The sequence below is a fragment of the Barbatula barbatula genome (assembly GCF_947034865.1).
Source record: "Barbatula barbatula genome assembly, chromosome: 19".
NCBI classification, from domain to species: Eukaryota; Metazoa; Chordata; class Actinopteri; order Cypriniformes; family Nemacheilidae; genus Barbatula; species Barbatula barbatula.
The window spans coordinates 1,326,184-1,351,720 of NC_136782.1; the positions used below are offsets into that span (position 1 = coordinate 1,326,184).

Sequence of the window (25,537 nt, forward strand, 5' to 3'; positions counted from 1 at the left end):
GTCTTGTGTGGAGAGAGGCAGTTATGGCCCTTATGGCCTTCCATACACTCTCTCTGGTCTGGTCTCTGTTCCCATCCTCTCGTTTCCTCGTTATTGATTCATGCCCTACACCTGTTCCCCTCTTGATTTGGTCCCTTATTTAATGCCCTTGTGTCTTCTGTCTTGTACTGGTTCAATGTGGTGTTTGGGTGAGTTCCCGTGGTGTATTAGTTTAGTGAGTGAACCTGCCACTAAACCAAGAGAAACACGACATGATGCGGCAGAATCATGACAGAATCCCCTCCTTAAGGAGAAGCATCCTGATGCTCCTCAAGGCACAAATAAGACGAGACAGACTGTGACAAAAACTAGGCGACATGATAACACAATAAACCAAAACGGGGAAGCACAAGAGTCCAAGGGAACACAAGAGTGCAAACAAAGGCAGGACACGGACTGGATAGCCGGCAGGACACGGCCGCATGCACTGGACGGGAATGAGACATGCACTGACCTGGAATGGCCACAAGCAGCGACCTGGAAAGTCACTTTACACCAGGATGTCTCACAAATTAATCTTAGTAAAACGCTGGATTTATAATGGGCCATGTTTTAAGTTTTTAAACATATGACTCGTTTGTCCTTTGTATTGTCATATATAAAAACAATGTGCACCATGTAAAGACACAAGGCATTTCACCTTTTTCAGTTTTTATAGATATGATGCCTTTGTCCTGTGAACCTTCACTTAAAAGCGCAACCCCACCTTACCGGATATTGTTATGGCAATACTTCATATTGTTTTGTGAATGTTCATATTTTCTTTGAGAAAGCTTGTTAATTATAGCAGATCTAGATCAGGGGCCCGTTTTAGAAAGGAGGTTTAGTTAAAACTCTGTGTATATTAACCCTGAAATGAGGGAAACTCCTCATTACTGGCATCCGTTACAGATTGCGAGTTATGTCAAACCAGAGAAAGCGGGGTAAATCAAGACCATTACTAAAATAAATTTGCGCATTTGGCAGACACTTTTATCCAAAACAACTTACATTGCAGTGTCCTATACATTTGATTCTAAGTATGTGCAACCCCTGGGATCAAAACCAGAACCTTGGCATTGCTAGTGCCATGCTCTAACCACTGAGCTACAATAAAGGTTAGTTTACTTATACTCAGAGTCAGTAGCCATTGTAACTTAATCTGCAAACTTAACCATCTCCGTGACTAATGTCATTTTCTTTTATAGAGGATTCAGTACATGAAGAGGCTGCATCCATTCATAGGGATGTACTTTGATTTCAGAAGACCAATTTAGAACCAGAGTGGAATTTTGTCCTTTTTTTCAATGTGGATTTTTATTTAAAAAGTACCCTTTTTCTTTAGATTTATCAAAATATATCTCATCAATCCTTACATCAATAACATCAGCCATCGTACGTGTATTACATCAGAGCATAATTTTCTATGGACGATGAGAAATGACTTTATAAAGAGTACAAATAAAATGCATTAATAAATACAGACAAAAATTAATTGATGAAGATAAAAAACATTGTAAAAAACGAGCCATTCCAATTCAGATCGGGGTTTAAATCAGCCATCAGTCTTACTTTGCACAAGAGCTCTACAGGTGTCCAATACACCATGACTAAACATTAGCTTAACTAGAGCACTGATGGGGAGTGAGAACATAAGATTGTTTTTATCATTTATTATTATACTTATTTCGGTTGTTTTATTCATTTAATTATTCATGTATTTGTTTATTGGTCTATTTAATTATTTAAAGTCATTTTCAGTAAATCCACTGTATGTTTTCTGCTGCCATGTTGCTTTTATTGGTGACGTCGCCATGGTGAATCGTAATATCCGAGCTCCATTGATCATTGCTTGTCTTAGTCGTAGTCAAGGTAAGCCTACCCAGAGTTCATAGAACCAAAAACTCAACATTTTGCATATCGGTGTAAATCTACCCAGTTCACATTTTAACTCTGTGTTGGTTGAACCTCCTTATTAAAACGGGCCCCAGGAAGCCAAAAGGATAAAGAAAATGTATATTTAGCTAATGCATTCTCACTGAAAGAAGGGTAGGTTGTGTTTATGCAGTTGTGTTCATCTGCACCATCTGGACAATCTCTCCATCCATCACACAGCCAGTCCTGGTGAAGACATTCTCCAGTGCTACAGGAAAACTTTGTTGGACTGCATGTTTCTTAAAGAAGAAATACATGAAAAATTTACTTGATTTAGTCCCCATGAAATCAAAACAAAGTCGTGTTCTTCCTTATGTCAAAATGCTGTCATCATTTACTCACTCTCAAGTTGTTGCAGACATGTATACATTATGTTATTCTGCTGGACACAATCATTTTTGGAAGAATATTTGCATAAGGCTTAACAGTATTACACTACTTTGTATATATTTCTTATTTTTTATGGCAGCAGTTTGAAATAACAGCTGAACTCAGTTACATATGCCTTCATTATATGCCTGTTTTCTAAAATTGGTCACAAAATGAGACACAAAATCATATATAAACAGTTTTCAACAAATGTAAAGACTGAATACAAATTTAGGCTATCCATGCTAATCTTGAACAGTGTTGGGCAAATTACTCTGAAAACTAGATACTAATTACATATTTAATAGTGTAATTAGATTACTGTACAAATTACTCTCTCCAAAAAGTATTTAATTATTTATTACTAATTACTTTCTATATCAACCTTATAGTGATTCAATGATAGAAATGAAATGGCTCTCTAAATTCATTCAAACAAATAATATAAAACTACATACAGGTGCTGGTCATATAATTAGAATATCATCAAAAAGTTTATTTATTAAACTAATTTCATTCAAAAAGTGAAACTTGTATATTATATTCATTCATTACACACAGACTGATATATTTCAAATGTTTATTTCTTTAAATTTTGATGATTATAACTGACAACTAAGGAAAATCTCAAATTCAGTATCTCAGAAAATTTGAATATTACGTAAGACCCATACAAAGAAAGGCTTTTAGAAATCTTGGCCAACTGAAAAGTATGACCATGAAAAGTATAAGCATGTAGAGCACTCAATACTAAGTTGGGGCTCCTTTTGCCTGAATTACTGCAGCAATGCGGCGTGGCATAGAGTCAATCAGCCTTCAGCTCTTCTGCATTGTTGGGTCTGGCATATCGCATCGTCCTCTTCACAATACCCCACAGATTTTCTATAGGGTTAAGGTCAGGCGAGTTTGCTGGCCAATTAAGAACAGGGATACCATGGTCCTCTAAATAAAGCGGTACGAAAAATGGAGCGCAACTTTAAGAAAACTAAATTAGAGGTATTTCATACAGCCTGGAAGGATAGTATTAAAAAATACAGGAAAGCCCTAAAAACGTCTAGATCTGCCTACCTTTCATCACTAATAGAAGAAAACCAGCATAACCCTAGGTTTTTATTTGATACAGTGGCTAAATTAACCAAAAATAAATCGTCAGCGACTTCTGATTCTGGATACCAGCATAGCTGTGATGAATTTATGAACTATTTCACAAATAAAATCCAAGATATTCAAGAAAAAATTATAACTATGCAACCAGAAGTGAAACTCGCTGAACAAACGACTAACTACAGCGCCTCTAAGGAGAAATTTCGTTTATTTTCTACTATAGATCACGATGAACTATCTAAAATCATTAGATCATCTAAATCTACTGCATGCATGCTATACCCTATACCTACAAATCTACTGAAAGAGATGCTCCCAGAAATTATAGATCCTCTACTTAGCATTATTAACTCATCTCTGACATTAGGACATGTGCCTAAAGCATATAAGGTGGCTGTTATAAGGCCCCTTGTCAAAAAAAAACATCTGGACCCTGGAGAACTAGTTAACTACAGACCTATTTCGAATCTACCTTTCTTATCTAAAGTTCTGGAAAAAGACGTCTCAACTGAAATATGCTCCTTCTTCCAAAGGAATGAGATTAATGAAGATTTCTCTGGAATTTAGAGCACATCACAGTACAGAGACTGCTCTGATTAGAGTTACAAATGATCTGCTTATGGCGTCTGACCTGAGGTTGTATCTCCTTATTGGTGCTGCATTGACCACAGCACACTCCTACATAGACTCGAAAATGATGTCGGTATTATGGAAATAGCTTTGAAATGGCTTAGATCTTATTTATGCGAATGTTTTCAATATGTAGCAATAAACATTGAGGTATCACGCAAATCGCAAGTCCAGTACGGTGTACCACAGGGCTCAGTCTTAGGGCCTATGCTCTTCGCATTATACATGCTACCTCTAGGAGATAAAAATAAAGCGACACAGAGTAAGCTTTCACTGTTATGCTGATGATACACAACTTTATATTTCCTCAAAGCCTCATGAAACAGCAATTCCATCGAATAGTGGAATTCATAGTCGATATTAAAAAGTGGATGAGTAGCAATTTTTTATTACTGAACTCGGACAAAACTGAAGTGTTACTTATCGGACCGAAAACCGCCCTACGTAACAACCAAGAATACTGCTTAACTATTGATGGATCGTCCATTGTCAGGAACGTGGTAAGGAGAACCCAAGTGCAGGCAGCAAAACAGGGATGAAGGGGTTAACAAGGACTTTAATAAACAATGAAACAGGAACAAAACAAAAACCCACGAGGGGGTAACAAGACAGTACACAATAACTAACACGTTAAACTGAAAACTAAACACTCAACAAGAACTCAACTGAACTTAAATGTCAGGTCAGGACAAGGCTTACAAGACACTAGACCAGGCTTCTACAACGGGGTAACAAGTACAGCATACAAGTACAACGAACGAGCACAAGACAATAGACAAGAGGGCATTAAATAGGGGAACAAACACAGGATAATTACTAAGGGGCAGGTGAAGGTAATGAAACACTAATGGGAAGGCTAACGAGACAAAAGGGCGGGAAACACTGACGAGACACGAGAAAGCACATGGCAGGTCAGAATCAAAACAAAGCCATGTCTTTCTCACACAAAACCTAAGGCTATGCCATGACTCCGCTGCAAGACCAAGAATAAACATGACATGATAGCGGAATCATGACAGTCCATAAAACCCTCATCTTCAGCTAAGAATCTTGGCTTTATATTCTATAGTACTCTGTCATTTGAGAACTAGGTCGCCAACATCTGTAAAATTGCGTTTTTCCATCTTAAAAATATATCTAAACTACGTCATAGGCTGTCACCATCAGATGCAGAGAAGCTTATACATGCCTTTATGACATCAAGACTAGATTACTGTAATGCACTATTAGGTGGTTGCCCTGCAGGCCTATTACAAAAAATTCCAACTGGTCCAAAATGCGGCAGCTCGAGTTCTTACACGTACAAAAAAGTATGAGCATATTAGCCCGGTTCTGTCAACCTTGCACTGGTTACCTATAAAGCATCGCATAAACTTTAAAATCTTGCTTATTACCTATAAAGCATTGCATGGTTTAGCTCCTCACTACTTGAGAGAACTTCTAACGTATTATAGTCCATCACATGCCCTACGCTCTCAGGTGTCAGATCAGTTGGTAATACCTAGAATTTCAAAATCAAGTACAGGCGGCAGAATCTTTTGCTATCTAGCGCCTAAACTTTGGAACAGTCTTTCCTGCACTGTATGGGAGGCAGACACACTTTGTCAGTTTTTAATCTTGCATAAACAACACTATCATAATATATATATTTCAAAGATCTAGGCTGCACTAGTTAGATCAACCGGAAACCAGGAACACTTCCAATAACAACTGATGCATTTGTTGCATCAAAGAGTGCAGAACAGTACTCTACTCTCAGCCAGTCTTGTATCATTGTTCCAAGGTTACTAATGCGGGTAGGGCGCAATCCATACCCAGACCTGACAAATGCTTTGATGATAAAGCTGGACGAAGGATATGGCGACTCTACAAAAGTTTAGCCGCTATTAGATTATTAATGATAATTTTAAATCTAACTTTTTTTATTTTGCCTTGTTGTGCGTGCACTGTCGAGCTTGTGCAGAGGCAGCAGTTTTTGCCAGAGGGGAACTGGAATCCCCTGGTCAGGCCTGCTTTCCCTCTGAGGTTTTTTTCTCCTCCAATGGAGTTTTGGGTTCCTCGCCACCGTTTGCATACTGTTTTGCACTGTTTGCCTGGCCGGGGGGGCTGCTAGAATTTGATAGTCTTATTTAATTAACACTGCATATAGGAATTTATTGTGTGTCTGATATTTGACCTGTGTTTTGACTTCCATAACCTTTTATGTTTTACTTATAGTCAATGTTTTCTTGTACAGCTGCTTAGTAACAATGCAAATTGTAAAAAGCGCTATTATAAATAAAGCTGACTTGACTTGACTTAAACCAGGTACTGGTTACCTTGGCACTGTGTGCAGGTGCCAAGTCCTGTAGGAAAATGAAATCTGCATCTCCATAAAGTTGGTCAGCAGCAGGAAGCATGAAGTGCTCTAAAACTTCCTTGTATAGGGCTGCGTTGACCTTGAACCTCAGAAAACACAGTGGACCAACACCAGCAGATGACGTGGCACCCCAAACCATCAAAGACTGTGGAAACTTTACACTGGACCTCAAGCAATGTGGATTGTGTGCCTCTCCTTTCTTCCTCCAGTCTCTGGGACCCTGATTTCCAAAGAAAATACAAAATTTACTTTCATCAGAGAACATAACTTTGGACCACTCAGCAGCAGTCCAGTCCTTTTTGTCTTTAGCCCAGGCGAAACGCTTCTGACGCTGTCTGTTCAAGAGTGGCTTGACACAAGGAATGCGACAGCTGAAACTCATGTCTTGCATACGTCTGTGCGTAGTGGTTCTTGAAGCACTGACTCCAGCTGCAGTCCACTCTTTGTGAATCTCCCCCACCTTTTTGGATGGGTTTTGTTTCACGATCCTCTCCAGGGTGCGGATATCCCTATTGCTTGTACACTTTTGATCTACCACATCTTTTCCTTCCCTTCGCCTCTCTATTAATGTGCTTGGACAGAGCTCTGTGAATAGCCAGCCTCTGGCAATTACCTTTTGTGTCTTGCCCTCCTTGTGCAAGGAGTCAATGGTTGTCTTTTGGACAACTGTCATGTCAGCAGTCTTCCCAATGATTGTGTAGCCTACAAAATTAGACTGAGAGACCATTTAAAGGCCCTTTGCATGTGTTTTGAGTTAATTAGCTGATTAGAGTGTGGCACCAGGGGCCTGTACCATGAATGTAGCTGAACAAACTCAGGGTTACAGGATTAGTTTTGGGTTGACAAAACCGAACCAACGTGATCAAGCTTTGTTGGTACCATGAAGCAGCTCATGGAGTTTCTTTGTCAACTCAAGCTTTGATCCTGAAGCTAAGATTAGTTTGCGCGCGCGTGCACATGAACGAGTGACGTCAGCATGGCTAAACCAATCGCATTATAAATGAATAAAGCGATTTCCACAATATGAACACAAAATTGAATTTCAGCCATGGAGTGATATGTTTCTGCTGTCTACGCAAGAGAGAAGTGTTTCAGAAACACTGCTGATTGAGTTAATGTTAAATTAAACGACTAGTAGCCTACACACATTTACTGTAGTGCTGTACGGCAAACAGGATCCGCGGGGTCCTCGGTGGAACTAAGGGGTCCGTGTCCTTGCGGGCAACTTTTTTTATGTAAGGCATGCGTACAGAAATATTACAACAAAGTTCATTGAAGCTCCCGCATATTGCAATTTTAACCTGCGTGCGGACAAAAAGCATTCAGACAGCAGAAGCAAGAAAGTTAACCTTACATCTGCTTCATCATTTCCCTTCCGAGTACACATGAGAGGAGTCGCGTGCAAATAAAGTTAATTCTCATATATTTCTGAACTTACAAATTTGTTAAAGCTGTAAACGGCTATTTTGACAGGCAAATGACACCACACCGCGTCTGCATTGTAAACTCTGACATCTTACGTGTTTAAAATAAATGAAACATGCACCGTGTACTGATGGTTCATGTCAAACAAGTTGCCCAAAAAATAACGCGGACTGGTTGCATGTTGGTCTCCTTTTAGTCTGATATGATGCTCTGCAGGAAAAAAACTAGTTTATTTTTTTGCAGAAAGACAACGGAGCTCAGAATTATAAAATAGCGGTGTGTTCTGCAACACAGAGAAGCGGAAGAAAATATAAGAATTACACTTAATAAAACGGCCTGCTTTTACAACAGAATACATAAGCCTTTACATTTAATAGACTTTGCGCCATTTTCCAGGGTCAGTCATTTCATTGAAGCCTTAATAAAAACTACGGTTCAGGACAAAGAAAAATGTCCTAATACAGTGAAACTGAAAGTGTTTCTAGATGTTCTGCACCACAGACAAGAATGTAAAAACTGCAATGCAAATACACGTGATACAATAGAAGTGGAATATAAGTAAATAAATTGAATTTCATGTGAGTGTAAGGGAAAGCCAGCAAATCTGTAAAATCAGATTTTACCTATATAGTAAACAATATTTTATTTTATATTTGTAATATATATTTTTATATTAGTATTTTTATTTTATTAAACAGTATAAAAAATAACTAGCCATTCTAACACGCACTGTGAGTCAGTTACGTCACCTATATGTTTCTTTGCTCACAGCTGATTGGTCAAACTTCAGTCTGAGATCTTGAATCCAGAACATAGCCTGCCCCGGAGCAGGTTAGCCGTGCAGCGTAAGAAACCATGGCGACGAACACCGAATAAAGCCGAGCGACTCTCATGGTACCTAAAACCCAAGGTTGGCACAAACTAAACTGAAACATAGCTGGCTAGCCACCTAAACCACCTTCATGGTACAGGCCCCAGGTGTCTTCAATATTTAACCTTTTCACAATATTCAAATGTTCTGAGATACTGAATTTTGGATTTTCCTTAGTTGTCAGTTATAATCATCAAAATTAAAAGAAATAAACATTTGAAATATATCAGTCTGTGCGTAATGAATTAATATAATATACAAGTTTCACTTTTTGAATGTTTGAAATAAATCAACTTTTTTATGATATTCTAATTATATGACCAGTACCTGTAAAGTTGTATTATTAACTGACCGAAGTATTACAAATGTGAGAATTATACATTAAAAGGACAGATTTAAAGTTAGACTTGTCAATTCCAGTATTGCACAGATGCACTTTCTAGGATTTGGTGTTATAATCCCACTATTTCAGCACAGTTTAATTGCCCAATAGGACATTTCCCATGCCTTGTGCATTACAAGAGGAAGCAGTCAAGAATATGGAAAAGAAGGTCGGAGGTATCACTATATGTTTGTCGGGTAGGCATCCTCTGTGTTATACATAGCATACTTATTGTTCCTTGCTATTATCAGAGAGACTTCTCATGAGTTGTGTGTCCCACTTTAATCAAATCCATTATCCTGGGGGACTGATGCCTTTTGGTGAGGTGCTGCTTATGATGCCCGTTGTATGGTTCCCATCGATGCGACACATCGTCAGTTGTGCACCTTAGCCTCATTGGGTGTTTCGGCCCTTTACAAGACACCCTCAGCCAAGGGAGGCCCACTGCAGGTTGATCAGACCTGGGTGTGTGTTGCTTTGTTGCAAGGTCATCTGGCAGCCCATGCTGTGTCTATCTACCTCAATCAATCAAACAGGCAGCCCTCTGGTCACGAGTCCGACTCTCTGATCTCGCCTACACTGAAATCCATTCTCGCATTTTTCACGGAGAGAACCAGGCCTGGACTTTTTGTTTGTGTTAGTGTGTTTGATCGGCCGGCAGTCAACCGTGACGGAGCATTTTACTTTTGTTTTGTTGTTTGTTTATTTTATTAAAAGTTGTTTTTTGTTCACCAGTTCCCGCCTCCTTCCTTCCTTTAATTGAACCTTGCTACACACAACATTACACAACACAATTCCAAAATCAATGCAACCACTCACGCTAACCCATTGGCTAAGGCTGTTATAGCCCCACTGGCACTGTTAATGCATGCCCTGTGCCCCCGGTCCCGTATGGCATAACATTACAACACACAACACAAATTTCTGCCTTTGAGTCAGAAGCTCAGTGGTAAGAGCATCACGTTAACAATGCCAAGGTTGTGAGTTCAATCCCAGGGGATGGCACATACTTAGAAACAAATGTATAGGATAATGCAATATATGCTCTTTGAAGACACCTCTGACCAGCTACTGAAACACATAGGGAAATCGCAAACGCCAGAACATGTTCTGCTGCTCTGCGTCATAGATCCAGTAGGAAGAATCCAAGATCACTCAGCATTAGCCTTGCCGGTTCGGAAGAACAAAAAGGTGACTGAATGGCCATCTTCCCTTTTATACCCGTATGTACAGGGCGGAGTCTGGCGTGCTGTCCCATTCACCAAGTTCATTGGCCTTTTCAAAGTATAATCAGAGATGATAGGTTCTCAAGTCAAACCCCATTCTGTCAGATTTCAACATAACGTTGAGGGACCGACAGAAAGGGAACCAGGCTTATATGATGTTGACTTCTTTAATTCTGAAAACACCCTTTGCACTTGAGCAGATACACTTAGTTCTTGTGCATCTTTTGCAGCCATTTCCATTGATGTAATGATCTCTATGGCCTTTTACAATGTTAAATTACTTTCAGTTAGTATTCGCTTTTTGTATTGCCTGTGGGATTTAAGATCAATATAGATCAATATAAAAATGGATGATTAATTTTGTTTTAATCAAATGTATTTTCCTACGTGACATGATTGTGAACAAAGGTTGGTTTCTGAGAGTTCCCCCAGTTGCCAGATGTTGCCAGAGATCGGAATGTGGTCAGTAAGTGGGGGTTGTCACGAGAAGAGGCTACCTGGAGATGGGGGATGGTAGCCCAGATCGGCTCCCAAAGAAAAACGGCCCAGAACTGAAGGGAAAAGCATGTTCTGTTTATGTGTGTGTGTAACAAGAAGCATCTTCTTTTTGGGGGAAGGAATGTGCACACGAAAAGAGAGCACACACACACAACGTATTTTGGGGAACATGTTGTTTTACAGATTTTGAAAATCGAGGTGGCGGCACTGATTGGCTGCCGAAAGAAAGAGGAACCGCCCAGAATTTAAGGAGGAGATTGGCTAGGAGGGAACAAAGAAACCAGAAGAGAGATCGACGTCATATTCTGTATTTAAATATTTTTTTGTTAAACTTTCGGAGTTGGTTGGTTCAGCTCATTGTGGAGCAAACAACCCAGCGCGCTGTTAAACTTATAAATCTGATAATAAACTTCACTTATTTTGTGAAAAATTGTCTCTTCAATACCTCAAATTTTTGAACGTGCAGGACTGAATGAAAAGTCCAACACCTCACTTTGAAGACCCTAAACAAGTTGGTCACCTATGGTGTCACTTAATGTCTGGCCAAACTGAGAGATCATTTGTTTTTTAAATACACAACAGTTATTTATTTAGTGTTAGCTATGAGCCAGAGAAATTCACCTCTAACGATACTCCAAGAAAACCATTTCCTCCTCCGCTGTCAAGTATTGGTGCTGATTCATATCGGTAAAGTGATTATACAGTAACGTTGTGCTTTTAAAATGGCACCAGTAATAAAGAGCAGTTGATACCTGTTGCAGACTTTATTTACCAAAATGTGAAGGATCTTCACATTGCATCTTTGCAATGTTGCATCTTTGCAATGTTGCATCTTTGCAATGTTGCATCTTTGCAATGTTGCATCTTTGATATTAAAGTCTTCCTTTGGCAATGGAACTCACAGTTTGGAGAGGGATTTTTTTTTTTTTTCTCGGTTACGTATGTAACCTCTGTTCCCTGATGGAGGGAACAAGACGTTGTGTCGAAGCCGACAGATGGGGTTCGCCCTTGAGAACCAATCATCTCTGACTATTTTGAAAAGGCCAATGAAATTGGCGAATGAAATTTGCATGCCGGGCTCCGCCCCCGGATATCCGGGTATAAAAGGGGAGCCGGCGTGCTCATTCATTCACCTTTTGTGCTGAGGAGCCTGAGAGCATCTCGTGACTGCTGCAGCGGACGGCTATTGTCGTGGCAAGAAGGACACAACGTCTTGTTCCCTCCATCAGGGAACAGAGGTTACATACGTAACCGAGACGTTCCCTTTCTGTCGGTCTCTCGACGTTGTGTCGAAGCCGACGGATGGGGTTCCTATTGAAAACGCCACGGCACTAGCCGCGTCACAATCTCTAGCGAAGCGACGTCTGGGCGAGCCACACGTGAGCGCTATCGCGAAATTTGTAACCTTCCAGTGGGCAGGCAGGGGCTCCCAGAGCTTTTGGCAAAGATGAGTAGCCCCTGCCCTCTGCCAACTCAGACGGCCCCATTGGCGAGGGCCATCCAGTCGTAGGGCAACTGGGTAAGCGCTGTTCCTTCAATGAGGACGTGCGCTACGGAGACCACTTCCCACCCTAGGGGGGAATACAGTGGAGACACCAACATGGTCTCACCAAATAGGGGAGAACTCATGGGAGGTATGTGCGGAATGCCGCAAGGTGGATGTCCACCTGGGGGAGGTCATGGGTTGCTACGTGGGGAACCATCTCATGACGACATCTCAGACGGAACCACCCTAGTGGGGGGTTACTACGTGTGGGGCACTAGGTCCGGTTAGAGCTATATGTAATAACTCAGCTTGATACCCGGCCATAGGCGGCAGGGCTGCTCCGCCGAGCCCGCCGCCCTGAGTGCTTATTGATGGAAGGACGGACTGCCTATTCTTCACCCTTGGGGAAAGAAGGGAGGCAGCCCATAGCGCACTGATCCACCTAAGAAGGGGAAAGGCGCTATGCGCAGGCGTACGCCCCACGACTGCTGGTCTCACCTGTTGGCAAGACTCGAGCTGCCGACTCCCCACGGAGGTTTGCAAGCCTCTGCGAGGTATAGCGTAGCCCAACCCGCAACTCTACAGATGTCTGCCAGAGAGGCGCACTGAGCCGATGCCCACGAGGAGGCCACACCCCGAGCGGAGTGTACCGTCACTCAAATGGGCACGGGCTAGGATCGGCACGCCGTAGTGACGGCGTGTGCGATCCGGCGCGACAACTCTCCTCGGAGACAGCACTCCCGTTGCTGACCTCCAAAACAGACAAGAGCTGCTCAGGGCCTTGAAGCCCTCCGTGTGGTTCGAGTAGAGGCGCAATGCGCTTACTGGACACCTCACGTACAGGTTGGGTCCTTCTCCCGGTGTGGGAGCGCCTGCAAGTTCACCACCTAGTTCCCAAAAGGGGGGCGGCGGAACTTTGGGCACGTAAGTCGGCCGGGGTCTCAGGATCACGTGAGAGTCACCGGGCCTGAATTTTGGCAATCGGTGGACACGGAATGCTTGCAGGTGCCTCACCCTCTGGATGGACTCGAGCCCCAGCAGGAGAGCCAACCTCCCTCGCAGAACGAGGAAGGGGCTCTCGGCAGGGCCCGAAAAAAGGGGACCCAAAGGTCCACCTTAAGGTCCCAAGAGGGTACGGGGCGCGGACGAGGCCTTAGCCCCTCGCGCCCTAGAGGAACCTAATAATCAGGTCATGCCGCCCCAGAGGCTCACCAGCAACTGGTACGTGATAACCGCGACAGCGGGTACCCACGTTCCAATGTGGAAGGGGAGATTACTCCCCAGCCTCTCCTGCAATAGGACAGCAAGTTCCTGAGCGAGCAATTCCGCGGGTCTTCTCCTCGAGAAGAGCACCAGGACGAGAAGGGGCGCCACTTAAAGGCATCCAGCCTTGTGGGCATGGCCCTTGCCTGAGTGACAGTCTCCACCACTGAGGGGGGTAGGTCATCCAGGAACTCCTCGTCCCATCCAGGAGCCAGACCCAGAGGTCCGGCTCGAATGCCACAACGTGTCCACCCCCTGCGAGTAGGCCCTTCGCCAGGGGATTTGGCCAGGGGGAGTTGTCGTCAGGAGTATTAGCTCCGAGGACCAAGTGTAGTTGGGCCCGTAAGGCGCAACTAGCAGCACTTGATACTCCCTACCCAGACCTTGCACAGGACCTGCGCAATGAAGCTCACTGGGGGAACCGTAGTTCCGCTTGTCCTGTGGCCAGCTGCGCGCTAGGGCCTCCGTATCGAGGGGGGGCCTCGACCAGGGAGTGCCCAGCGGCGCTGGGTGGTGTTCAGGGAGGCAACAGGTCCACCTGTGCCCGCCCAAACCAAACCCAAGCCGGCCGCAGTGGTGGAGTCGTCACTACCCACGAGGTGTCAACTGACGAGAGAGCGCTTGGCTGTCTGGTTCAGGACACCCGGTGGCCGTGTGAAATGCAGGGGCCTTGCCACCTGCTGTCTCCACCAGGGGTGGAGTCATCACTTCCCACGAGTCGTCAACTGACGAGAGAGCGCTTGGCTGTCTGGTTCAGGACACCCGGTGGGCGTGTGACATGCCGGGGCTTTTCCACCTGCTTTCCACCTAGGGCCTCCGTGTCGAGGGGGTCCTCGTCCAAGGAATGCCCGACGGTACTGGGTGGTGTTCAGGGAGGCGACAGGTCCCCCTGTGCCCGCCCAAACCACACCCAGGCCAGCCCGCAGGGGTGGAGTCATCACTTCCCACGGGGTGTCAACTGACGAGAGAGCACTTGGCTGTCTGGTTCAGGACACCCGGTGGGCGTGTGACCTGCAGGGGCCTTGCCACCTGCTGTCTCCACGGGAGGAGGCGTTTTGGGCGAGTTGCGATGACTGCAGCGAGCGAATGCCACCCTGAGGTTTAGTACGTTACGCCGGTCGTGCTGTCCGGGCCAGTATGCTGGCTCTGCACGAGAGGCCGGAGCCTCATCAGTGCAAGCAGGACAGCTAGCAACTTGAAGGCAGTGATCTGCCAACGCAGGCGGGGGCCCGTCCAGCGACCCGACACTGCGCGCCCGTTGCACACCGCACCCGCACCCCGTAGGGAGGCGTCTGTCGTTCCACGACCGGCCTCAAGACCTGCTCGGGGTTAGGATGCGACTGCAGCAGGCGTAATGACGATACGCCTACTGCCAGTGCGCCACGCTCTCCAGGGAACTCATCTCTGTAGTCAGTGCTGTCGCGGTCCCATGTGCGTCAACCCGAGGGGGACAGGCCACCCCGAGGACACCATGCCCAGGAGCCTCTGAAACTGATTTCAGGGGACCGCTGGCTGCTGCCTGAAAGTTCAAGCAGCTCAGCACTGACTGTGCGTGCTCGTGAGCGAGCACGCCGTCATGGAGACAGTGTTGAGTTCTCTACCAGGAAAAAGGGGAGCTCCGCGCCAGGGAGAGCTGCTCTCTTTTTCCCGGCTGACCCGTTACTGACATGCCAGCCCCTCGACAGTGCCGAGGGAAACTGTACATGAGAGTATGCGGTCAGTTGTCATAAACCACGCCTGGCGTCTGACAGACACCAGGACGCGCTTCTGCGCCTCCCGAACGGCACCCTTGCAAGGTGCTGCTCAAGGTATGCAGCGACCCCTGGTTTTGGGGATGATGAAGTGCGGCTGTCGAAGCCACTGGACATCTCGGCCGAGGGGACGGTTCGATCGCCTTCGCCAGAGGGGTGGCAGCCCCGGCCTGGAGCACAGGAACATCCCTGCCTCTGCTGAGGTAAGAGGATGCCTGAAGTCCGGCGGAGGTCTGGCGAGCTGGATCGAATGCCGAGACGGACCACACTCCCAGCCACCGTGATGGTTTGAAATGCTAACCAAGCACCCAGAGACCTCACAGGGGGGGCTGCGATCTACTTCATCAACCCGCGGGGGTTGGTTCAATGACTAGCAGTGCTGTTCCCCCCGGGGGAAACGGCTCCGCTAAATCACCTGCCAGGCGATGGCGCAGCTCGACGCACCGTCGAAGCGAGAGTGCTGAGGGCTGCTTTATACTCGTCATTGCGTGCCGCCACGACGCAACGTCGAGTTGCCGAACACCATCTTTCAGAGGGTGAGAGCGGCTGCAAGTGGGACCCAGAGAGAGACCTCTCCTTGTGAGAAGGGGCCCAGAAGGTGTTTGGGACACGGCAGGGACCGCCCCATTCCGACCATCCAGCAACCAAGGCTGGGTCGGGCCCGATGGTTCAATCTCTCTAGGTGGTCCTTCTCTCGACGTCTTCCTTCGGGGGGCCACCTGCGGGGGCACCGGAACCGGAGTCGACGCTGGAGAAGGCCAGGGCTGCTGGGGGCAGACCACGTGCGAGACCTCGACGGCCGAAAGGCGGCCGGGTCACAGCAGGCCGGTCTGTTTCCACACTGTCAAAAGGCTGCTGGAGCAGTCCTTGACAGCGCCACCAATCAGCCGACCTTGCGAGAGGGGAATCGGGAAAGTGGCCTTTCTCGAGCTCGCCCCCCTGCGCAAGATTGGGTCCGAGGCATCTTTCCAGCCTGCGCTGCCACCGCGGTCCCCGGAGGGACAGTCGGCGGCGGCACTACTTGGGCCGGTCTTACCCCGTGGGGCTCTCTTTAGCGCCCTGGCCTGCAGGGTGGCCATGGCGTAAGAGTGGAGGCAGTTTGGTCCACGGCACTGCCAGCCTCAACACCAGCGATGTCGAGACCTTACATGCCCTGGACGGTGAGCCTAGGTCAAGCTCCCCAGGTGGCCGCCGTCTGCGGATACCCACGACTGCATGCTCCACCCAGGGTGCATTGACATAGTCCCTAGCTGCCGCCCCGAGGGAAGAGAGGGCGATAGAGTCAGCTAGACGGAAGCGCGCCGAAGGGGGCGCTCCAGGTCCTACTGAACTCCTTATGCAGCTCGGTAAAACTTGGCACTTGAGCCGGGCCCAATGTGCGAGTACCCAGTCGCGAGCACCAGGGCTGCACTGCAACCCGACGCTCACGGCGGTTCGAGCGAGCATGGCTGACATCTTGACGTCTGCTCTCACCTGTGCTCGACCTCCCGAGGGAGGGAGCTTCAGGGAATCGCCAGAGTCTGATGCCAGCAGGTCGCGCTCCGATGTTGCAAGAGACACCTCATCTCCACGGCTCGTGTCCGAGCGCGTGGCTGAGGAATAAGATGGCTTAGGACCATCCTTGGGGACCTGCTAAACAAGCGAGACGGGGCGCGAGCGGTCTGCGAGCCGACCGGCTGACGGATTAACGCTCACGATAATCCCCACATCACCCTCGCTGCTCGCCGCCGCTGACGGCAGGGCCGTAGCCGCTGCGGTCACAGAACGGGAAGCAAACGAGGTGGTGGCTTGCTCTTGACAGAACATAGCCAACGTGACGCAACGTCTGAATAGCCGTCCGCCCGCAGTGACGCAACGTCTGACTAGCCATCCGCGCGCAGTGACGCAACGTCTGAATAGCCATCCGCGCGCCGTGCGGGCAGGACGAATCCACGAGGCTGCCACAGTGGTCGGACCCCCGAACACTTGCGGCAACCACCGTGTCCGTCCCCGTCCTCGATGAGTGTACTGCACCCAAGAGATCAGCGGGCAATGCCACGCTGAGGAAATTGCTCTTTTAGAAAAATACCTCAGGAACTGCCAGGACGCCCAGGGGAATCTCCGCTGCACCGCGTCGTAGAAATCGGCAATTCGAAGAATGTCATCAGATGCGAAGGCTCCGAAGAACAAAAGGTGAATGAATGAGCACGCCGGCTCCCCTTTTATACCCGGATATCCGGGGGCGGAGCCCGGCATGCAAATTTCATTCGCCAATTTCATTGGCCTTTTCAAAATAGTCAGAGATGATTGGTTCTCAAGGGCGAACCCCATCTGTCGGCTTCGACACAACGTCAAGAGACCGACAGAAAGGGAACCACAACATTGCTTACTCTCAATTCTAATCATTTGAATATACATAACACACAATAACAATGATGTGCAGTATCTGACTCGATCAGATTTAACAATGTAATTGCTAAATATTACAACCGTTTGCAACGCGATTACTTATAAAACTTATTTTTACCATGTGGTCAAAACAAATGTGTTAGAAATGTTATTTACTTGTTCAGATGATATTGTCCAGAAAAACGTCAAACTGTGGATATTATCCAAAACATAATAGATGCGATACTGATGTTTAAGGTAGGATTCTCACCGTGCACTGTCATAGGTCACACATGACATACGACTCAAAACATCACTCATCCATGCAGTTGAGCAGTGCCAAATCACAACTCGCGTAATGTAAATACTTCCACTTATCACTTGAAGTAGCAATTACAAAGTGCGATGGGGACTAAGAGGCCAAACTGCCGCTTTAAAACACTGACAAATATATATAGCTCTTCCCCGATCAATAGTTTCCCCTGGTTCCTCATTATGCTCCCACTTGCAGTTCATTCCCGCCACTTTTTCTCCATTTAATCCCCCTCGTCTTGTGTCAGACCGTCGTTGTTGCAGCCGTTTCCTGTGATCGTCTCCAGTGCCTAGTCGCTTCCCTATCAGCTCTGTTTGTCCGCTTTGTTCTCGTTGGCGTCCCAGACCTCCCTGCTCCCTTCACCCCAGCATCTCTCCACCAGTGGTCACCACTCTCGGGCAACTTCCTTTCTCCTGTGAGTGTGGTTGGGTCGAGTACTCTCCCCGTAGACTCTAGTGTTTCCTGTGGGACATACTGGTCAGGAATAACATCCTGATGGCGCCGCGAACGGCTGCTTCAGTGCTTGGCTCTCCAGTGTTTGTCCTGTTTTTGTTCGTTTTTCCTGTTTTTTGTTTAACAAACACGATCGGTTTCACCAGGGATGAACTGCTGAACATTCGGCAGAACACACCACAAGATCTTTTTCCGGATTTCAATTATTCAGAAGTTTTACTGAACATTATCGTCGGAGGAACAGCGGCGCTGATTAGACGCTTCAGGACGCGCAGACAGGGAAAGCGAGCGGGAGCGCTTGTCAGACTCAGGATGCGCGGATTTCGAACGCCGTTGCCTAGCATCCATCTGGCAAATCTCCGCTCTCTACCCAACAAAACAGACAAACTCCTTCTGCTCTCTCGGACAAATAAGGATTTCTCACACTCTGCTGCTCTGTGTTTCACGGAAACGTGGCTAAATGACGCCATACCGGACAGCGCGCTCCATCTGCCGGACTTTCAGTTGTTTAGAGCAGATCGCGACGCAGAATCAACAGGGAAATCGCGCGGTGGCGGGACATCTTTTTACATCAATGAACGGTGGTGTACAGATGTAACTGTCTTGAAGAAGATGTGCTGTTCAGATCTAGAAGTGCTGTTTGTCAACTGCAAGCCGTTCTATTCACCCGCTCATTCTGGTGATTGTTTACATTCCTCCACAAGCGCATGTGAACTCAGCTTTACAGAAACTAGCTGATCAGATCACAGAGACAGAACAACAACACCCGGACTCCGTCTTAATCATTCTTGGGGACTTTAATAAAGCCAATCTCTCCCGTGAACTGCCAAAATACAGACAGCATGTTACATGTCCCACCAGAGGCAGTAATATATTGGATCACTGTTACACCACAAGAAAGGATGCATATCACTCTGTTCCACGAGCAGCTTTGGGGCTGTCTGATCACTGTCTGGTTCATCTTATACCGACCTACAAGCAAAAACCTAAATCTGCTAAACCTGTAGTAAGGACTGTGAAGAGATGGACCAGCGAAACAGAGCAGGATTTACAAGCCTGTTTTGACCTCACTGATTGGAGTGTTTTTGAAGCTGCTACCACCGAACTGGACGAACTCACGGAGACTGTAACATCCTATATTAGTTTTTGTGAGGATATATGCATTCCTACCAGGCCTTATTTAACATTCAACAATGATAAGCCATGGTTTACAGCAAAACTCAGACGTCTTTGTCGGGCCAAAGAGGATGCCTACAGAAATGGGGACAGAGTATTGTACAATCAGGCCAGGAACACACCCAAGATAATAGGACTTAACGACTACAGACCGGTGGCTCCTACGTCTGTCGTCATGAAGTCGTTTGAAAAACTGGTTCTGGCTAATCTGAAGGACATCAGTGGACCCTTACTGGACCCCCTGCAGTTTGCTTACCGAGCAAACAGGTCTTTGGATGACGCAATAAACATGGGATTGCACTCCATCCTGCAACATCTGGACAAAACAGGGACTTATGTGAGGATCCTGTTTGTGGACTTTAGTTCGGCTTTCAACACCATCATCCCAACAGCCCTCCAGACCAAACTGACCCAGCTCTCTGTTCCTAGCTCTATCTGTCAGTGGATCACCAGCTCTCTGACAGATCGGCAACAGTTAGTGAGATTGGGGAAATTCATGTCAAACAGCTGCTCCACCAACACGGGTGCCCCTCAGGGATGTGTTCTCTCCCCACTGCTCTTCTCACTGTACACCAACGACTGCACATCTAAAGACCCTTCTGTCAAGCTCCTGAAGTTTGCAGACGACACTACAGTCATCGGCCTCATCCAGGACGGTGACGAGTCTGCTTACAGACAAGAGGTTGAGCAGCTGGCTGTCTGGTGCAGTCTTAACAACCTGGAGCTGAACACGCTCAAAACAGTGGAGATGATCCTGGACTTCAGAAGAAACCCCCCTGCACTCCTCCCACTCACCATCATGAACAGCACTGTGGCTGCAGTGGACTCATTCAGATTCCTGGGAACCACCATCTCTCAGGACCTGAAGTGGGACAATCACATTGATTCAATTGTGAAAAAGGCCCAACAAAGGTTGTACTTCCTTCGCCAGCTGAGGAAGTTTAACCTGCCACAGGAGCTGCTGAAACAGTTCTACTCATCCGTCATTGAGTCTGTACTGTGCACTTCAATAACTGTCTGGTTTGGTTCAGCTGCAAAATCAGACATCAGAAGACTACAGAGAACGGTTCGGACTGCTGAAAGGATTATTGGTACTCCCCTGCCCACCCTTCAAGAACTGTATACATCCAGAGTGAGGACAAGGGCTAGGAAAATCACTCTGGATCCCTCACATCCAAGTTACCCCATCTTTGAACTTTTGCCATCTGGCCGGTGCTTCAGAGCCGCAAATACCAGGACAGTCAGGCACAAGAACAGTTTCTTCCCCCAGGCAATCTACCTCATGAACAGTTAAATGTTCCCCACTTATGCAATAAAAATGTGCAATATCCTTATATTTATTGTTACCCCTCCATCCTAGTACATCTCTGCATCTACTTAATCCTATCCCATTATAATTTCTAGCACAATTGTTTATACACTTATTTAGTGAGTTGGATCCTGTCTGTGTGTTGTTGTCTCTGTGTACTGGAAGGTTATGTCACAAAAACAAATTCCTTGTATATGGAAGCATACTTGGCAATAAAGCTCTTTCTGATTCTGATTCTGATCTCCCGAGATGGTATCTCTCGCTCTTCTGTGAGTTCTGGCGGGTCTAGTTCTCCTCCCTGGACTCCCGTGGTTCCTGTGGTCGGAGGTTGATTACTGTATTTGACTATTATAAAAGCTTACCATTTACCGGCACTTGAGTCTCCACATACTCTCTATAGCAAAGTCATGACAACTCTAAACTCCAGCTTTTCATCAAAAGCTCTTTAGGATGTTCATAAAAGCATTGAAAGAGCTCACTTGTTTACATGTTTGGTATGTCATAAATCAGGGGTGTCAAACTCAGTTTCTGAAGGGGCAATTTGTCTGCGCAATTTGTGAGCCCAATACAGCCTCCCGAAGAGGCGCATCCTCGCACCAACAAATTCTAACAGATGAGGGAAGAGGGGGCTCAGGAGGTGGACAAGGGGCAGGTAACTAGAAAGGAGACAGTCTATGGAGCCAGGGTGGTGAGGAGGGTCGGCAGAGCCAGGTGGAGACAGAGATCAGCCAGGACAGCGGCCCACTGTGGAGTAGATGGAGGGAGGAGCCATGGAGTAAATGGGAGAGGCGACACCAGGGGGCCGAATGATGAAGTCGGGCTGGTGGCAGAGGAGCCCAGGGTGGAGACAGTCAGACAGAGAGGCATGGTGACACAGAGGTTACGAGGGGCTGAGGCAGAGCCGGAGGGAAGCTGGATCCTGAAGCTCATTCAACCCACCAGCTTTGGCAGGCAGAGGGTGAGTCTTTAGTGGCCTGTGGACACAAGGCTTATGGACTGGCTTGTTAAGTTAGAGTGTGGGCATGATTTCTATCCATTCCCCTGATCTCCATGAGGACACCCTCAGGCACGTGTGAGGGTCTGCTGACACACCTGGTCAGACGTGTGTAGAGGCTCGGGCTCCAGGGCGATGATCAGTGCTGTCGCACTCCTGGGCGATGGGTTGTTGTGGCATGGTGGGCACGTGCTCTCCATCTGCAGTGGGGTTCGGGCAGACGCTCCGTGCAGCGGAGTAATGTCAAAAAGTGTCAAAATCTTCTTTTGGGCCGTCCATTGGAAGGATGGTCCCAGAGAGGATTTTGCTCTGGGTAGTTGATGAGGCACGCTAGATGTAAAAAGTCCTAGGCATCCTTTTAATGTATGTTCAAGTCCCCATAAAAGCAAAAACTACAATTATTTATTCTAAATATTTTGTCTGTGCGGGTCATTATTTATCTGTGCGCTGACATCTGTTAACTCCTCCCTCAAACTGTCAGATTGCTGCAGTTTCCGTTTCAAAATGAAACGCCTGTTTTTATTCATCCAGTCAATTCACAGAGGAAAATGTGACTTTGTGCTACTCACTTTCTGAGAATGATGTGGCCTGATATGATGCCCAGAAGCCACTGTCTGCAACACCTTCATCTGTCACAAAAACGACTGTCATTGCAGGTCCAGAAGAGATAAGATCAGGAGGTACAGTTGACCCACAGTATCTATTGAGTTTGAGAATATTTATAAGCAGACTGCAATGATTTAAATGGAAACTTGTTCACTTATGTGCTAAAAACCATGAAAACACACAATATATGTGTAGAAATCATTCATCATAATGACAAAAAACTTGTAGAAGATAGAGGATTCCATTGCAAAAACCTTACCAATGCTGATATCGTTGGCGCTTGAAAACATTTTTACTTTTTAAATTTTGTTCGTTGAACATAAATGGTGGTGAAAATTTTTTCTTACCTTCCAATCTTGTCAACAGTGTTTGCACTGTCATAAACCTCCACGTAGTCAAACTCACAAACATCATGCATTTCCAGACTAAAGTTATGAAAACTCAGTCTGATAATTTGTCTGTCTTCCACAAATATTTGCCATGTACAAATCTGTAAGAAAAAAAGAATAAAAACACAGTTATTATCAACGTTATTAACTTTACATAATTGAACATAACATGTCAAATGAAATATTTCAGAGGTTTTTGTCTTGTTTAACAACCCACCACAAGGTGTGTAAAATTTTAGTTGAAAAGTGACTTTAAAATTATATGAAACCAACCTAAATATCTAGTTGCATTTAATTTCAAACCTACAAAATCGTGTTAAACCTTTTTCAAGTCAGTTCAATAAAACATTCAGTGACTTATAGAGCCAGTTTTCAGGTTGAAGTTTTTACAGTGTATTGACATTCCTAAATTCCAGATTGTATAACCAACTACTTTCTAACTAGATGCAACTCATTTTAAAAAAATATAATATTCATACATAGAATGTACTGTAGTCACTAGGAATTTATGGCCATTCCTCAATCTGCGTTTTTGTGTAAACTTGTGTACTAATAGAAGTCTACCTGTTGATGTGGATAAGCTTTGGGATGGTTTGGACTGAACAATGATCCAGATTTTCCTGTCACATTCCCGCCACACACTAACAATCAAGGGATAGTTAATGCATATACACAATTAAGTTTTAGTGTCAAAAGTAGATTTCTTTGAGTAATGTGTCTATTACGCCAATCTTTGTGCTTCTGGCTACAGTTGACTTCATCTGTGTGGTCCATACAATTTGGATGACTGTCACAGACAGAAATAGGCAGTAAACAATGACCACTGTCACACATAAATTCCTCTCTGGAACAGCTTTCTGAACGCAAAGAAAAGTAGAAGTCAACTTATTTTACAGAGCTCATACTACAGACATACAGTACATACAGTACATACTATTACAGCAGCAACTATACTTACTCTGTTCTGGTAATACAGAACGGTATTGTGCAATGAATCCATTCCCTCCAATGTTGCCATCCGAGCGAAATGAAACCCACACAATACTGCTATTTGTATTCACTGTTGGTGGTGCCACGTTACCACAAAATCTAGGAAGATGTTCATCTTTATTGACAAAAACATTTACCTTACAAATTTGTAGTGTGAAAACGGTAGTATTTTGTTCATTTCCTACAGTGTTAGCTGGTTCTTGTTTTAACTTAGCATTTTCTTTCAATAAACATTTACAATTATTTAAATGCACATACACAGGGTTGGAATGGATGGCAACCAACAGTCTTAACAATAAAGGTACTTCAAAAGGTTCCTTGAAGCCATAGAACCACGTTTTTGTCTAAATGGTTCCATGAAGAGCCTTTAACTTCCAAAGAACAGATTATGAAAAGGTAAGAAAGAGAGGTTTTTTTTAAATAACCTTGCTCTGAAGAACCTTTTAAGCCGATTCAGTTTCAAGAGTGTAAGGGCATGTTGAACCAAATGTTGGTTTGTAATTATTGGCAAATTATTTCTCTTCATTTTATTTTCATACAACACCATGAGTAACATTATAAAATGGTTGAGATTAATGTTGCAAAAAATGGTCCAAATAATGTTTCTACTTCAAGAAATGTTCATCTTTGGTGGGAATAACTGTGTGCTGTGATCATCTAAATATAATGTTTCATTTAATGTTCAATGTCGAAAACATGGTTTCAATGTACTGGTTAATCATCATAAAGAAAATAAAATTTTGCGTGATTAAATTTAACAAAATGAGAAAAATTTCATTGTTAATGGTCAAACCTTGTGGCAACAGACATCTTTTCAGTCTCCTCTTTGACTTCTAGCCAATCAAACAAGCAAGGAGAAGGTCCCTCGACAGCCAAAAATGACACATGAATTTGTATGAGGAAAGGAGGAGACACCCTGATCACCCACACACAGTAGGAGTTGGGAGGATAAGGGACGGGGTAATTAGGTGAGCTGAGAGTCCCCTCAGAAGCCATCAACATGCCACCACATTCTATTAGAGCAGAAAACAATACATACATAAAATACTGTAGGTTCTTGGTAAACTTAAGCAAAGAACAATGACACAATACATCAGATTTGTTTGTCATTTTGATCTTTTGTATATTGAAGTTCCAGAGCTATTGATTTCGTCACAGTCACAGAATCAATTAGTAAATTTTTTTTGGTTATTCAAACATACCGGGTACAGTTAGATTAAGTGGGAGCGGGCCCATAGAAAACTAGTGGTGTAAACTGAAGAGAATAGAATGTGAAGAATCTGTAGATCAGGGGTCTCCAACCTTTTTGTAAGCGAGGGCTACCAAAATATCTAAAATCCTCTAACATACATTCAAACATTAAACATGCGATGCCTTATTTTTACGCTCACAGAACCAAATTCAGTTTTCTTTCAGATTTTAAAGCTTATAACACTTGCTAATAATAACCTTTCATGACGATGTAGCACACAGATTTGTCAGCTGTCTTAAGCTGGCACCTTACAGAGTTCATGCGGGCTACCAGGTGCCCACGGGCACCACGTTGGAGACCACTGCTGTAGATGAAAGGAACCTGATCACATGTTTTCTTCATATTTATTAGACATTATAGGTAAATATGAG

The 25,537-nt window shown here is 45.2% G+C and overlaps 1 protein-coding gene across 7 annotated transcripts in view; it reads right to left on the bottom strand.

Moving 5' to 3' along the window:
* The window catches only part of mfrp (membrane frizzled-related protein), a 41,123-nt gene that overhangs the window by 7,970 nt on the left and 7,616 nt on the right, over nucleotides 1–25,537 (bottom strand). For 4 of the 7 annotated variants that reach the window (XM_079480739.1, XM_079480744.1, XM_079480738.1 and 1 more), the window contains exons 6-12: nucleotides 24,708–24,927; nucleotides 23,883–24,013; nucleotides 23,650–23,781; nucleotides 23,489–23,565; nucleotides 22,883–23,025; nucleotides 22,499–22,629; nucleotides 2,058–2,192 (exon numbers count right to left, since the gene is read on the bottom strand). In XM_079480739.1, coding sequence (XP_079336865.1) covers nucleotides 2,058–2,192; nucleotides 22,499–22,629; nucleotides 22,883–23,025; nucleotides 23,489–23,565; nucleotides 23,650–23,781; nucleotides 23,883–24,013; nucleotides 24,708–24,927 — 969 coding nt within the window. Of the gene's footprint in view, nucleotides 1–2,057; nucleotides 2,193–22,498; nucleotides 22,630–22,882; nucleotides 23,026–23,488; nucleotides 23,566–23,649; nucleotides 23,782–23,882; nucleotides 24,030–24,707; nucleotides 24,928–25,537 lie in introns of all 7 variants that reach the window. The other 3 variants (XM_079480743.1, XM_079480741.1, XM_079480740.1) reach the window with 2 other exon arrangements.